The sequence below is a fragment of the Amblyraja radiata genome, chromosome 17 (assembly GCF_010909765.2).
Source record: "Amblyraja radiata isolate CabotCenter1 chromosome 17, sAmbRad1.1.pri, whole genome shotgun sequence".
NCBI classification, from domain to species: Eukaryota; Metazoa; Chordata; class Chondrichthyes; order Rajiformes; family Rajidae; genus Amblyraja; species Amblyraja radiata.
The window spans coordinates 864521-881109 of NC_045972.1; the positions used below are offsets into that span (position 1 = coordinate 864521).

The window sequence follows — 16589 nt, forward strand, 5'->3', positions numbered from 1 at the left end:
TAGGGAGAGGTTGAGTAGGCTGGGTCTCTATTCCTTGGAGTGCTGGAGGATGAGGGGTGATCTTATAGAGGTGTACAAAATCATGAGAGGAATAGATTGGGTAAATGCACAGAGTCTATTGCCCAGAGAAGGGGAATTGAGGACCAGGGTAAGGGAAAAGATTTAATAGGAATCAGATGGGTAACTTTTTCACACAAATGGTGGTGGGTGCATGGAACAAGCTGTCAGAGGAGGCAGTTGAGGCAGGGATAATCCCAATGTTTAAGTAACAGTTAGACAGGTACATGGATAGGACAGGTCTGGAGGGATATGGACCAAATGCAGGCAGGTGGGACTAATGTAGCTGGTATATGTTGGTCGGTGTGGGCAAGTTGGGCCAAAGGGCCTGTTTCCACACTATCTCTCTATGACTCAGGGAGAGGGGGGAGCGGGGAGAAGGGCTGTGCAGGGCTGTCGATGGTTTATGTGATGCTCAGTACCTGGTGGTGGGCGATCGCTTCCTCCGCTCACAGTGCACGGCGTCGAAGAAGGCAGCGTTCCAGAACCTGAGGCTGTGCCTGTGACACAGGAAACAGTGAGTGGGATGGGGCTCTGGGTCAGGTGAACTACAAAGGCACAATATCCAGTGGCAGATGGAGACAGGAAACTAGTAAGTAAGTACGTTTATTGGCCAAGTATTCACATACAAGGAATTTGCCTTGGTGCTCCGCCCACAAGTAACACCATGACATACAATGACAGTTACGAATGACTCAGGAAACACTAAACATTAATAATAATAAAATATTAATGATAAAACACCATTGATCAAGCATGTGAACCAACAAAAGACCAATTCAAAGGGAGGCTACAGATTTTTGGCTGGTGAGTAGAGCAACTACTCGTGGATAAAAACTTACGGATAACTTACAAAGCATTCATAGAGTTTGCCAATTACAGATCCTGTTGCAGCAATCAGGGAGACACAAGGAACCATGGCAATCAGCAGGAGGTGACGATAGGGACACAGTGAAGTCACGCAGCTGGCCCGGGAATTCAACAAAAGACGGCCGAAGGTCAGGATGGTCGAATTCAGGAATAGGCCAGAGGGCAATAAAAATAAATCATGGAAAGAGGCCATTCAGCCCATCGTGTCTATGCCGACCTTCATGACTCTCCTTACTTCTCCCACTTGCCTGCTTCAATTCCATATCCCTCCATTCCTTGATCATCCAAGTACCTGGCCAGTGCCTTTTAAACATTGTCACTGTTCCTGTCTATCTTCCCCTCTGGCAGCTTATTCCACACACCAACCACTGCGTGTGAAAAAATTACCCTTCAGATCCCCTTAAAAAACTTCCTCTCACCTTAAAACTATAGCCTCTAGTTTTAGGCACTGTCTACCCTGGCAAACAATCTCTGCCTGCCTAGCCTATCAACTCCTCTCATACTTTTGCACACGTCTATCACATCACAGCCTCCCACACTCCAGGGAAAACTGTCCCAGTCTATCCAAACTTTCACTAGAATTCAATTCCTCCAATTCAGGCAACATCTTTGTGAACCTTTCTAGTTTATAAAGTCATGGGGACAGAATTATACTGCGTGGAAACAGTCCCTTCATCCATACCAACCAAGTTGTCTAACCCAGCTAGTCTCACTTCCCTGCACCTGGCCCATATCCTTCCAAACACTTTCTATATATGTATCTGTACAAATACCATAAATGTTTTAAATATCATGAACTACCACTTGTTCCGACAGCTTGTTCCATTTATCCACTACCCTGTCTGAAAAAAACTGACCCTCAATTCCCTTTTCAACATTTTCCCTCTCGCCTTCAACCTTTGCCCTCTAATCTTTATCTGTGCCCTTCATGATTTTATAAATCTGCAAAAGACCACCTCTCAGCCTCCTATGCCTCAGCGAAAAAGGACCTAGCCAGTCCATTCTCTCCTTGCGCAGTCCTCTAAATGTGGCCTTACCAACGTCCTGTACAGCTGTAACATGATGTCCAGACTGCTGTACGCAGTACACTGACCGATGAAGGCCAGCTTGTGTGATGAATGCCTTCCTCACCACCCTGAATGTCCATGGCCTTCAAGAGGGAATTGGATAAATGTCAAGCAAGGTGACGGGGAAGAGCCTGGCATGGACACGATGGGCCGAACAGCCCTCTCCTGTAGTGTAAGCATTCTAGAATAATTCTGGGTGAACAGGTAAGTTACCAGATGGGCTGTTGCTTCAGGTGAGTGTACAGGTAAATCTTCACCCCCCTCGTGTCCTCCGCACTCTGCCGTCCCCCTGAGGGTGGAGAGAGAAACACAGCGCTCTTCAATCAGCCTCACCATACAGCTCACCCCTCACCCACACACTGACTGGGACAGGGACCGCCAGCCCGACCCTTCATCCCACCGTCCCCTCATTAATACAGAAGGTGCAGGATCAGTTCATTCCAAAGAGGAAGAAAGATTCCAAGGGGAGTAAGGGGCGACCGTGGCTGACAAAGGAAGTCCAGGACAGTATAAAATTAAAAGAGAAGTATAACATAGCAAAGATGAGCGGGAAGCCAGAGGATTGGGAAACCTTTAAAGAGCAACAAAAAAGCAATACGGGGAGAAAAGATGAGGTACGAAGGTAAGCTTGCCAAGAATATAAAGGAGAATAGTAAAAGCTTCTTTAGGTATGTGAAGAGGAAAAAATGAGTTAAGATCAAAGTTGGACCCTTGAAGACTGGAACAGGTGAATTGATTTTGGGGAACAAGGAAATGGCAGACGAGTTGAACAGGTACTTTGGGATCCATCTTCACTAAGGAAGACACAAACAATTTCACTGATGTACTAGTGGCCAGAGGATCTAGGGTGGTGGAGGAACTGTAGGAAATACACATTAGGCAGGAAATGGTGTTGGGTAGACTGATGGGACTGAAGGCTGATAAATCTCCAGGGCCTGATGGTCGGCATCCCAGGATACTTAAGGAAGTGGCTCTAGAAATTGTGAACGCATTGGTGATCATTTTCCAATGTTCTATAGATTCAGGATCAGTTCCTGTGGATTGGAGGGTAGCTAATGTTATCCCACATTTTAAGAAAGGTGGGAGAGAGAAAACAGGGAATTATAGACCAGTTAGCCTGGCATCGGTGGTGGGGAAGATACTGGAGTCAATTATAAAAGATTAAATAGCAGCACATTTGGATGGCAGCAACAGGATAGGTCCGAGTCAGCATGGATTTACGAAGGGGAAATCATGCTTGACTAATCTTCTGGAATTTGAGGATGTAACGAGGAAAATGGACAAGGGAGAGCCAGTGGATGTAGTGTACCTGGACTTTCAGAAAGCATTTGATAAGGTCCCATTGGAAATTAGTGGGCAAAATTAGGGCACATGGTATTGGGGGTAGAGTGCTGACATGGATAGAAAATTGGTTGGCAGACAGGAAACAAAAAGTAGGGATTAACAGGTCCCTTTCAGAATGGCAGGCAGTGACTAGTGGGGTACCGCAAGGCTCAGTGCTTGGACCGCAGCCATTTACAATATACATCAATGATTTAGATGAAGGGATTCAAAGTATTATTAGCAAATTTGCAGATGACACAAATTTGGGTGGCAGTGTGAACTGTGAGGAGAACGCTATGAGGAAGCAGGGTGCCTTGGACAGGTTGGGTGAGTGGGCGGATGCATGGCAGATGCAGTTTAATGTGGATAAATGTGAGGTTATTCACTTTGGTGGCAAAAACAGGAAGGCAGATTATTATCTAAATTGTGAAAAGTTGGAAAAAGGGGAAGTACAAAGAGATCTGGGGGTCCTTGTTCATCACTTACTGAAAGTAAGCATGCAGTGAAGAAAGCTAATGGCATGTTGGCCTTCATAATAAGAGGAGTTGAGTATAGGAGCAAAGAGGTACTTCTGCAGTTGTACAGGGCCACACCTGGAGTATTGTGTGCAGTTTTGATCTCCAAATTTGAGGAAGGACATTCTTGCTATTGAGGGACTATAGCGGAGGTTCACAAGGTTACTTCCCGGGATGGCGGGACTGCCATATGCTGAGAGAATGGAGCGGCTGGGCTTGTATACTATGAGAAGGATGAGAGGGGATTTTATTAAAACATATGATTATTAAGGGATTGGACATGCTAGAGGCAGGAAACATGTTGGGGGAGTCCAGAACCAGGGTGCAAGAATAAGGGGTAAGCCATTTAGATGAGGAAAAACGTTTTCGCCCAGAGAGTTGTGAATCTGTGAAATTCTCTGCCACAGAGGGCAGTGGAGGCCAATTTTCTGGATGCTTTCAAGAGAGAGTTAGATAGAGCTCTTAAAGATAGTGGAGTCAGGAGATATGGTGAGAAGGCAGGAACTGAATGTGGATGCTCAGCCATGATCACAGTGAATGGCGGTGCTGGCTCGAAGGGCCTACTACTGCACCTATTGTCTATTGTCATTCCCTGCACGTCCTCCCCCTCAGATCCCTGCGTCAGAGTGCTGGAGTAACTCCCGCTCAGATCCCTGCATCCTTCTGCTCCCTGTGTCTAACGCAAGAGCATTCTCGTCGTCTCTCTAAATCTGTACCGAGACAGAACATTTTTTGAAATACTCCGCAGGTCAGTCCGCATCTGTGGGAAGAGGCATTTGACATTTCAGGTCAAAGCTGTTGCCACATATGCCACTGGCTTGCTCACCATTCCCAGCATTGTTTTAGATTGCCAATGTGATCCCCACTTCATTCCCTCTGATTACTGACCTTCCCGCTGTTACAATCAGTCAAGGACGGGCCCTTCAGTATTTGAACCTCTCTATTACAGCTTCCTGCTCCTCCAGGATTATACACGGTCTGAAGGCCTCCTCCACAACTGCCCCTCTCCCCGGTTCCATGGACACACTAGTCTCACAGGGAGAGACCCTCAAACTGATCCACACACACCAGAGCCCCACAGAGCTAAAGGAAGACAAGCGGTGAGGTTAATGAACCACTTACCCCGCTGCTCCTTCTTCTCCTGTCTGCGGCTTTCCATGTGCCTACAACACAAGGAAGGCTGGGATTTAGTGGCTGTGCAACAGGTAAACAGCGGAGATGGAGAAGAAGTGCTGGAGTAACTCAGTGGGTTTGGTAGCATCTCTGGAGGAGAAGGATAGGTGACGTTTCGGGTCAGGATCCTTCCACCAGCACTGTTTTTTGCTCAGGTTCCTGCGTCTGCGGTCTCGTGTTCTCTGTCAGGAGGTTCACCCAGATATCCTTTTCCCCGGATGTGAGCTGACGGATCTGTAGTTCCCAGGCTTTAGGTGCACTGTATTAGCCAGAGATGTGAGGGTGCTTGGGCCAGACATGGGCACAGCAAGGGTCGGGGATGTTTCTGTCCCACCCAGACGGCTGCTACTTTCTCACCCACTGGGAGGAGGGGGGTGGGGGGGGGGGGAAGGGCTGCTACTCTCTCACCTCTGGGGGGAGGGGCTCCCACTCTTTCCCACCCTCGACGTACAATTAGCAATCGGCAGGGTGGTTCTCATTGCAGTCCAGCACTGGTCAAGCCATGCTGACCAGTTGGCCAAGATGATCACTGGAGCCGGTATCTGCTGGCACAGAGGAGCCAAGGGCAGCTCAGCGGTGAGGTGAGGGAGTTGGTCCATGCTTGTCACAGGCCAAGACAAGTCCAAGACAATGTCCCCACAGGGATGGGTCCTGGCCTTGATACAGAGACAGAGTTGTACAGGACACCCTTCGGCCCACCGGGTCAGTAAGAGTGTCAAAGATTACAAGGGAGAAGGCAGGAGAATGGGTTTGACAGAGATCAGCCATGATTCAATGGCGGAGTAGACTTGATGGGCTGAATGGCCCAATTCTGCTTCTATGGCTTCTGAAGGTGTGCAGGGGCTTCAGAGCCGTCCTGGAGACAGTGAACACTCACCCATTCTTCACTTTCAGCTTCTTCTCCAGAGCCCCAAAAAATCCTTTCATGTTTTCGGTGTTCCTCAGCAGCTGAGCCGAGATGTCTCTCCGAGCGAGCCAGCCATTCCCACTCCGCTCTGCGGTGCCCGCGGGCCTCTGCCGCAACTCCAGCACGCCTACATGTGGCTTACCTGTGAAGCAAGGAGACAGTGTGTCAGCACACAGACACACACACACACATACATACAGACCCACGCAGACACACGCACAGAGACACACACACACCCACCCCCACACACACACACACCCCCACCCCCACACACACACCCACACCCCACACACACACCCAGCCCCCCCCACACACACCCACACACCCACACAGCCCCCCACACACACCCACCCCCACACACACAAACACCCACCCCCACACACACCCACCCACACACACACACACACCCACCCCCACACACACACGCTGGGAGCCCGGCCAGCCCCACTCGCACGTTTTGAATCATGATTAGTCTGAACAATGGAACCAACGCAAACATGGTCCACCTGCTCCCTCCACAGACGCTGCCTGATCACTGAATTCCTCCAGCTGCCCGCTTTGTGCTGCCCCTGCTGACAGCTGCACCTCTTGCACACCCACTAAATTGGAGTCTTTAATTTTGCAGGCACGTGCAGAGCCGTGGACAGGAGAGGTCAGAGCTCAGGGTAAGTTGGCCAGAAAGGAGAGCGGCTCAAACAGCTGGAGGCTGCAGAGTTGGTGCACAAAGTGGTGATTAGATCCACAGGTGAAAAGGCACCGTGCGGTTGCGGGGATGTTGGGTACATGCCAGTGGGAGGTGTGTGAACCGCTAGAGGACATGCTCACAACGCATCTACCCAGTTGGCAAATGGTTTGTTAACTCAAAGTTTGAGGTGAGCCATGGAGCTTTCGAGGGCTTGCAGCTCTCCTGAGCCGCCCCGCACTGCTCACCCCACAACAAGCCGCAGGAGGAGTGCCCCACGCCCCTTGTCATTGCCTCCGTCATCAACAGCGGTTTGGTTTGGTTCCCACTGCTGCCTCACTCACCCATGTAGTAGAAGGTGAAGCACATGGTCATCAGGTTCTTGGCCGGCCCAAAGTCATCCCGCTGGTAGCATCTGTAATGGAAGCAGCACACACTGTAGTCTCCACGTACCAGACACCCCTTGACCACTCACTCCCAGAGAGAAGGAGCAGCTCTATGGGTCATGCTGGTGTGCTTTGGGGGTGTCTGCAGGAGGTGTGATCCCTGCAAGGTTGCCCGGTGAACCTTGGTGGGAGCGGCTGGGGGGCACAGCGGTAGAGTTACTGCATTACAGCGACTGAAACTCGGGTTCGATCCTGACTACGGCTGCTGTCTGTACGGAGTTTGTACGTTCTCCTTATGATCACATGGGGCGTCTCGAGGTGCTCCAGTTTCCTCCCACACTCCAAATACATGCAGGTTTGTAGGTTAATTGGTTTCAGTAAAATGGTAAATTGTCCCTCGTATGTAGGATAGTAATGGAGTGCAGGGATCACCGGTCGGCACGGACTCTGTGGGCCGAAGGATCTCTTTCCGCACTGAAAGTAAACTAAAGTGGATGATCATTGGTCGGCGTAGACTCAGTGGGTCATAGAAACATAGAAAATAGGTGCAGGAGGAGGCCATTCGGCCCTTCGAGCCAACACCGCCATTCATTGTGATCATGGCTGATTGTCCCCAATCAATAACCCGTGCCTGCCTTCTCCCATATTCCTTGATTCCACTAGCCCCTAGAGCTCTACCTAACTCTCTCTTAAATCCATCCAGTGATTTGGCCTCCACTCTTTCCATGCAGTCTCTCTACACTAAACTATTCTCTAAAATCTAAGGTAGTGAGTCTGCAAGGTGGAGTCTGCTGGAGTTGGCTGGGTGTTGACAGTGCAATGTGTAGAAGAGCTGGTTAGGGTCAATGCACTGTACGCAGGATATTCTGGTATGTGGCATTTTGGAGAAATACATTTTATCAACAACTGCTAAAGACATACTCACTCAAACAAGACCACAGCAAAGGACTGCACTAGTCGGTAGAAGGCATGCTCGGCAATGCATTTGGAATGGCACCGCTGGAGAGATGGGGAAGGAGTCAGAGTTAGTCAGAGAGCACAGAAACAGGCTGTTTGGTCCATCACTCCATCACCTGTCCACTGATCCCATTTCCCAGCACTGGCCCAGGGCCGCTTACGTCCTCGCAATTCAAGTAATCATCTCCACATTTCCTAAACGCTGAGTCCCCCCCTCCCCTCGGCAGTGCGCCCCACATTACAGCCTCTCTGGTCCCAGCAAACAAAGCCCCAAGCCATCTAGCGTCTGAAACACTCCATCCCGGGCAACACTGCTGAATCTGCCTTGCCCCTCTCCAGTGGAATTACTGCTTGTACACACAGCAATGCCCACTGCATGGTATTTGTGCATGCTTCCCCTTCTCCTCAGCTGCTGGTGCAGTAATTGAGTTTTCTGGTACACGTATTCTGGGGCATTTCTGTGGCAGCACCAGACACCCGGCTACAATCCTCACCTCCTGTCCAGGTGGCTTGCATGTTCGCCCTGCCAATCTCCCCAGATGCTCTCACTCCTCCTCCCCCACATCCCACAATGGGCTTGCTCGGAGAGACATCCTGGCAATTACCCAGTGTCTGGGTGAAGGGCACTTAATGAGCATGTGGAGGGAATGAAGTGGCATTAAAGTGGTATCAGTACGTGTGTATCTGATAGTTGACATCGTCCGAGCGGACACAATGTTGTCCCCACTGGTGTTCAGGCCTTCATGTCGATGCCACCAGTGCTGCAGTACCAGGGTTTGCTAGCAGAGGTCCTCAGTGAGCTGTGGGAGAAAGCAGTGGCTGCAGTGTCTACACACCACCCACTCTGGTCAGCTCTGCCCATCCAGTGAGGGAACACCACACTCCCCATCCCCTGTCACACCCTTTATCACTGTCATCTCTACACAGTAACTGCCACACAATCCTGCTCGATATTTATCATGGGGCTGCCCTATATTGAGGTGTTGCCATGTTTTCCTGCACCCATTTGTCACCAGTCAGAGGGCAGGTCGCCTCTCCTTGAATGAAATCCTCCAGAATGTGTCAGATGCAGGATGCATGCAGACCCCGCTCTGTGCCAGTCCTTGCCACACAGTGCACCGTGTCAGTGTCAGAGCCAGGTTTAGCCTGCTCACCAACATGCAGGGGGGACTGCACTAGGGGATTGAACACCATGCTTTCTTCTCTGACCCATAGGTGGCTGAAGACAGTCTCCCTGCTCCCGCAATCTGGCAAGTTTGCCCATCCTCAATTTACCATCCTAACACTGCAACTGGAACAAGCCTTTGTAATTGTAAATTCTTCTTTATGAGATCGCAGGCTATATGTTCCATCAAGCCCATGCATGCAACAGGTAGAAACAAAGAACTGCAGATTCTTGTTTATATCAAAGATAGACACAAAATGCTGGAGTAACTCAGCGGGTCATGCAGCATCTGGAGAAAAAGGATGATTAATGTTTGGGGCCGGGACCCTTCTTCAGATGCTGCCTGACCTGCTGCATTACTCCAGCACTTTGTGTCTATCTGTGGTTTGGCAAGTGCTCTGCCCCAGATCAGGAGAGAGTTGTAGACGCAGCCCAATCCGTCGCATAGAGTGGCCCCACCCACACTTCACGCGTGCAGCATCATCACCGCTTGTGACTTCCTCCAGCCCTGGCCGCCCCTTACCTGGGCACTGACGTATTTTGCAAACCATTCTCTGCCCTGACTGCTGTCTTCAGAGCAGAGCTGTCCAAAGCGAGCCTTGTCCTCCTGCCCAATCTCCTCCCTGCAACACAAGGGCCAGGGTTAGGGTGTTACCACCAAGGCAATGATCTCCCGACGACAAGGAGTACCCCTCCCAGTGCCCAACCCCCTGCCCGCACCCACCCATCCATCCCAGCACCGCTGAAGATGAATCAAACACGACTCTCACTGGGAACTGGAAGGAACCCAAGGATGGTGGCAAGAGAGAAAGAGATGGAAGATAAAGTCAGTCATACAGCACAGAAGGCACTTCAGTCGAACCCATCCCTGCTGACTAAGATGCCCCGCCTAAGCTAATTCCATTTGCCCCTGTTTGGCCCATATTCCACTAAACCCTTTTTATCCATGTACCTGTCCAAATGTCTTATAGATGCTGTTATTGCAACTGCCTCAACTACCTTCTTTGGCAGCTTGTTCCATATACCCACCACCTCAAGTTCCTGTTAAATCTTTCCCTTCTCTCCTTAAACCTGTCCTCTGGTTCTTGGTTCCCCTATCTTGGGAAGGAGACGTTATCTATTCGCCTCATAATTTTATACACAAGACCACTCCTCAGTCTCCTGTGCTCCAGTTTCAGATTTGATTTTGAATTTTTTCTCCAACTCTTCTAACCTTTTACTTGCAAACTTCACGGCTTACTATCATTCACTCTGAACTCTTCACAGTTGCCCTCAGTCCCCTTCCTGCATTGCTTTCAATAATATCCTCCGACATTTTTTAAGGGTGTTGCAGCGGTAGAGTTGCTGTTTTACTCAGTCAGAGATTCGGGTTCAATACTGACTTCGGGTGTTGTTTGTACAGAGTTTGTATTTTCTCCCTGTGACCGCGTGGGTTTTCTCCAGGTGCTCCCGTTTCCTCCCACATTCTAAAGACATGCAGGTTTGTAGGTTAATTGGCTACTGTAAATAATCCCTAGTGTGTAGAATAGAACTAGTGAATGGGTGGTTGCTGGTCATCGTAGACATGGTGGGCCAAAAGGCCTGTTTCCACGTGGTATCTTTTAGAACTAAAATTAAATCAGCCAAATGAGTCACATTTCTATATCCCATTAATCCTAGATGTTTTAAACAGCCAATCAGTACCTGACAGTTTGTGACAAGGAATAAAGTCCAAGCCTGCTCAACCGCTCCCGATAGCTCAGGAATCCTGGAAACATCCTCGTAAATCTTCTCTGCACTCTTTCCAAAGTAACGACTGCACCATAATGGGTGAGTTATGCCGATGTTTAATCCCCTCTGCCACTATGAACTCTTGTTGGGTTTCTTAGAAACAAGGAACTGCAGATGCTGGTTTACAAAAATCAGTCTGAAGGGTCGTGACCAGAAACGTCACCCATCAAGAGATGCTGCCTTACTCGCTGGCTTTACGTCTTATTTTGCTGAGTTATCTGATCCTACTGGTTTAGGTCTGGCTTGCTGAACAGGTCTCACCACTGAACACTAACTACACATTAAGTAGCTTAATGGTAAATACCTCAATTATCTCACACCAGCCACACTCCCTTCATTCTATGTAGCCCTCCCCTCCTTCTCTCTAATGCAAACCAACTTATTTTAGAGCAGAAACAAAGTGCTGGAGGAACTCAGCAGGCCAGGCAGCATGAATGGAGGACCCTTCGGGTCAAGACCCTTCCTCAGCATTTTGTTGCTTTTATTAGTTTCCCAGTTCTGACCAGTCGTCACGGACCCGATATGTTGACTGTTTCTCTTCCACAGATGCTGTCTGACGTTAAACTTTAGAGATACAGCACGGAAACAGGACCTTCGGCCCACTGGCACAGCGTCGACTAGCAATCACCCTGTACATTAGCACTATCCTACACACTAGGGACAATTTATCATTTAAATGAAGCCAATTAACCTACAAAAGTACATCTTTGGAGTGTGGGGGGGAAACAGGAGCACCCAGAAAAAATCCCCGTGGCCACAGGGAGAATGCACAACGCCGGTCATAGTCAGGATCAAAGCTGGATCTGTCAGGCAGCAGTTCTACTACTGCGCCACTGTGACCTGCTGACGTTTTCCAGCACATAGTTTTTATTTCAGATTTGAATCACTCTTGCCTGGTACATTCACTGCTGTCCAGTAGTTCCATGGACAAGCACAGAGTTCTTGGCACAAGGACTAAGGTTCAGCACAGCCACCAGCAGCTTATCTAAGTCACAGCTACACTGATGTTGGGCTGTTGTGGGGACAGGATTACATTGGCAAGCGTAGGTTAGGAGAGGCTTTGTGCAGTGATAGTTGGTGACCTGTGCTCACAGACGCAGCTCCTTTGCCATCACTCACCTCCCACTGAAGATTTTCTCCACATATCTCCTCATGAACTCTCTGCATTCCAACGCTGCCTCATCCTCCAGCACACCCTCCAGGCTCTGATGTGAGGAGAAGGATTCGACCGAAGAGGCTCTTTTGGAATTGTCCCATGTGGTGCTTGGCGAGTCTTCCAGCTCGCTGTCGGCAGAGTCGGTGTCATCACTCTCAGTCCTGCTGGTCCCATTGCTGTGTGGGACGTGGCCATTGCCCACAGCTTGGTCTTCACACACAGACTCATCCTTGACCACATCCACACTCAGCTGCTGCAGATTCCCCAATGACATTTCCTGCGTCCCCATTTTGGCCGAGACGTGTCAATGCAGACACACTAAGGGTTCAAGATAGCCTGTTAAAGCCGCTGGCTGTCCACAACACCAACACACTACAGCAGCCGTTCCATGATCAGCTTGTGGAAGCACCAGGACCAGCTGTAAACAAAGCACAAGGAAGTGAAACGGAGCAAACTGTGAGTACCAGAGATATTCAGTCCTACAACCTGCTGCAGTGCAAGGTTACAGTTGAGGAAAGAAACACTTTTATATTCAGGCTTTCACGATAGGGACAGAGAAGTTAGACACAAAAGCAAGCATGTGCTACACTGTTATACCAAGCCTGGAAGCTGCAGCACAGCAAAGCTCCCACTAGTTTCCCATTGGCTTTAACTAACACAGGATAGATTAGGTAGAATGAAGTTGTTTTTAATTAGGTCGTTTAGAATCCTCTGCCCAGGGGATAGAAACATAGAAAAATAGCTGCAGGAGTAGGCCATTCAGCCCCTCGAGCCAGCACCACAATTCAATATGATCCTGCTTTTCCCCCATATCCCTTGATTCCTTTAGCCCCAAGAGCTAAATCTAACTCTCTCTTGAAAACATCCAGTGAATTAGACTCTACTGCCTTCTGTGGCTGAGAATTTCACAGAGACATAACTCTCTGGGTGAAGTAATAATAATAATAATAATACATTTTTATTTATGGGCGCCTTTCAGGACTCTCAAGAACACCTTACAATTAAAACAAGCATGAAACAAAACATATACAACAATACACAATTCAGAGAGAGCAGCGACAGCCAATCGAGCCAGCGTTCACTCTCACCTCCAGCAGCCATGTTTTTCCTCATCCCAGTACTAAATGACCTACTCCTTATTCTTAAACTGTTACCCCTGGTTCTGGACTCCCCTAACATCGGGAACATTTTTCCTGCATCTAGCCTGTCCAATCCCTTAAGAATTTTATGATCCTATAAGATTTCCTCTCATCCTTCTAAATTCCAGTGAATACAAGCTCAGTCGATCCATTCTTTCATCATATGTCAGTCCCGTCATCCCGAGAATTAACCTGGTGAACCTTCGCTGCACTCCCTCAATAGCAAGAATGTCCTTCCTCAAATTAAGAGACCAAAACTGCACACAATACTCCAGGTGCGGTTTCACCAGGGCCCTGTACAACTGCAACCTTGCTCCTAAACTCAAATCCTCTCGCAATGAAGGCCAATATGCCATTAGCTTTCTTCACTGCCCGCTGTACTTGCATGCTTATTTTCAGTGACTAAGGTAAAAGCAGGCACGGAAATCGGTCTCAAAACATAGGGGGGACGCAATTTCTTGACGGCCGTGCACGCATGCACACACACGCGAGGCTTCAGCCGTGGGCCCTGTGGATGGTACCTTCGGGAACTGACCTAGTTGGTGACCGACTTCGAACTCCAGCAACAGCAGCTTCGCCCGCCCCGAATCGTGGGGCTTCAATCAGCCCGTTCACGGGGACTTCAACATTGGGAGCCTCGATCGCCTCAACGCAGCAATTTGACCGCGGGGCAGTGGAAGGTCCCGCGGCCAGCCGCGCCGGGCTGGGTGATGAAAAGCTTCGCGAACGGGCCGATTCAAGCTCCGCTCTATGATCTATGCCCCAATCAATGCGCTCTATCCTCAGTCCCATCCCCCCTACTTCCGCCTCTGACCGACACCTCCCTCCTCCAATCATCGCCCCGAATCATCATGGTCCCCCCCCCCCCCCCCCACTACCTGCTGACCGACGTCTCTATTGTCCAATCGGGGCCCTCGATCATTTGTCGCGACTCCACTGTCTCGCTGAAAGCGGAGATTTGTAATAGCTTTTTTTTAACCGAGTTTTAAAATACGGATTACAAAACATGGGGGGGGATCGTCCCCGCCCCTCAAAACATGGGAGAGACACGTTCCTCCTGTCCCCCACCCCCCCCCCCCCGGGATTTCCGCCCGTGTACAAGCACACTCAAGTCTTGTTGTACCTCCCCTTTTCCTAATCTGACATCATTCAGATAATAATCTGTTCTTGCCAGCAAAGTGGATAACCTTACATTTATCCACATTAAACTGCACCTGCCATGCATCTGCCCATTCACCCAACCTATCCAAGTCACTCTGCAGCCTCATAGCATCCTCATCGCAGCTCACATTGCCACCCAGCTTTGTGTCATCCGCAAACTTGGTGATGCAAGTCTGTTTGTTTGTTCATTTGTTCCAGTGATGGCGCTGTGTACATGGCAGCCTTCGCTTGCCTTTTTCATTTTGTTTTCAAGTTTTTGTGTACCTTGTGTGTTGTGACAGTTGGCAGACCAATTTCGCTCCAGGGATGAATAAATTATCGTTTTGTCATATCGTATGAAGCTGCAGCATCACGAAAGGGGTCATGAATGAAATGTATAAAACACCATCTAGGTGTAAAAATCTGAGAAACAGGCACTTCGCAGAACTTGTTCATGCCGACCAAGATCCCCGTCTAAGGTAGGCAAAAAAGCTGGAGACTCAGCGGGTGAGGCAGCATCTATGGAGCGAAGGAATAGGCGACATTTTGGGTCGAGGCCATTCTTAAGACTGATGTCGGGGGGGGTGGAAAGACAGGAAGATGCGGAGACAGTAGGCTGTGGGAGAGCTGGGAAGGGGAGGGGAAGGAGGGAGAAAGCAAGGACTATCTGAAATTGGAGAAGTCAATGTTCACACCGCTGGAGTGTAAACTACCCAAGCAAAATATGAGGTGCTGTTCCTCCAATTTGAGGTGGAACTCACTCTGGCCATGGAGGAGGCCCAGGACAGGTCGGATTCGGAATGGGAGGGGGAGTTGAAGTGCTGAGCCACCGGGAGATCAGGTTGGTTAATACAAACTGAGCGGAGGTGTTGGGTGAAGCAATCGCCAAGCCTGAGCTTGGTCTCACCGATGTTGAGCTGTTGACACCTAGAGAGGCGGATGCAATAGATCAGGTTGGAGGAGGTGCAGGTGAACCTCTGCCTCACCTGGAAAGACTGCTTGGGTCCTTGGATGGAGTCGAGGGGGGAGGTAAAGCGATAAGTGTAGCATTTCCTGCGGTTGCAAGGGAAAGTACCGGGAAGGGGGTGGTTTGGGTGTGAAGGGACAAATTGACCAGGGATTTACAGAGGAACGGTCTCTGCGGAAAGCAGAAAGGGGAGATGGGAAGATGTGGCCAGTGGTGGGATCCCGTTGGAGGTGGCGAAAATGTCGGAGGATTATATGTTGTATGTGACGGCTGGTAGGGTGGAAGGTGAGGACAAGGGGGACTCTGTCCTTGTTACGAGTGGGGGGGGATGGGGAGTGAGAGCGGAGCTATGGGTTATAGAGGAGACCCTCGGGAGAGCCTCATCTATAGTAGAAGAGGGGAACCCCTGTTCCCTAAAGTATGAGGACATCTCCGATGCCCTGGTTTGGAACACCTCATCCAGGATGCAGATGCGGCATAGACGGAGGAATTGGGAGTAGGGGATTGAGTCCTTACAGTAAGCAGGGTGGGAAGAAGTGTAGTACAAATAGCCATGGACTACATGGATAGCCATGGAAACGTCACCTATTCCTTCGCTCCATAGATGCTGCCTCACCTGCTGAGTTTCTCCAGCTTTGTCTACCTTCGATGTTTCCAGCATCTGCAGTTCTTTCTTAAAGATCCCCATCTAAGCTAGGTCCATTTGCCAGTGTTTGACCTGTATCCTTCCAAACCTCTCCTATCCGTGCATCTGTTCAAATGTTATAGTGCTGTTCAACATGGAAACAGGCCCTTCAGTCCACTTTGGCATTCTGGGCTAGCCCCATTTGCCTGCATTTGGCCCATAGCTTTTCCGTTCCATCTGGGTCTTTTTACAATACTGGAGAGAGTTTGAGGAACAAGATTATTATTCAGTTTATTTACACAATACACTGTTCTTAACAAAAATCTGGGGTGGGAAATTGCAGCCTTTACGTGGTCCTCCCTGTTTGGACGAATGTAATCAACCTGGCGTGCACAAACAGAAGATCAAACAGAACAAGTTGTCTTACAACTTTAGGCTGCGCACGCCATACACAAGAAGAACAAATATCTACCTATCATGTGAAACCTTATAAACAACAGATATAAATTAGATAACTTCAAGACCAAAAGTCATGACAGACAAATCTTCAGCGTTTTACCATCAATTTGGGCACCAAAAATGTGACATTAAAAACTCTGCCGCATTTAGTCATGAATATTGAATTCATAAATAAACTTCATATGGCCCCTCATACATAAACGTTTTGATAATGATCTAGGGAAATATCTT

The 16589-nt window shown here is 49.2% G+C and overlaps 1 protein-coding gene across 1 annotated transcript in view; it reads right to left on the reverse strand.

The window, feature by feature from the left end:
• The window catches only part of kiaa0513 (KIAA0513 ortholog), a 59394-nt gene that overhangs the window by 4424 nt on the left and 38381 nt on the right, over positions 1 to 16589 (reverse strand). Inside the window, exons 2-9 of the mRNA XM_033035597.1 lie at positions 11992 to 12446; positions 9626 to 9725; positions 7906 to 7979; positions 6939 to 7009; positions 5883 to 6054; positions 4955 to 4995; positions 2208 to 2283; positions 480 to 557 (exon numbers count right to left, since the gene is read on the reverse strand). Of these exons, the coding sequence (XP_032891488.1) occupies positions 480 to 557; positions 2208 to 2283; positions 4955 to 4995; positions 5883 to 6054; positions 6939 to 7009; positions 7906 to 7979; positions 9626 to 9725; positions 11992 to 12317 (938 nt within the window). The 5' untranslated portion in view covers positions 12318 to 12446. The remainder of the gene's footprint in view (positions 1 to 479; positions 558 to 2207; positions 2284 to 4954; positions 4996 to 5882; positions 6055 to 6938; positions 7010 to 7905; positions 7980 to 9625; positions 9726 to 11991; positions 12447 to 16589) is intronic.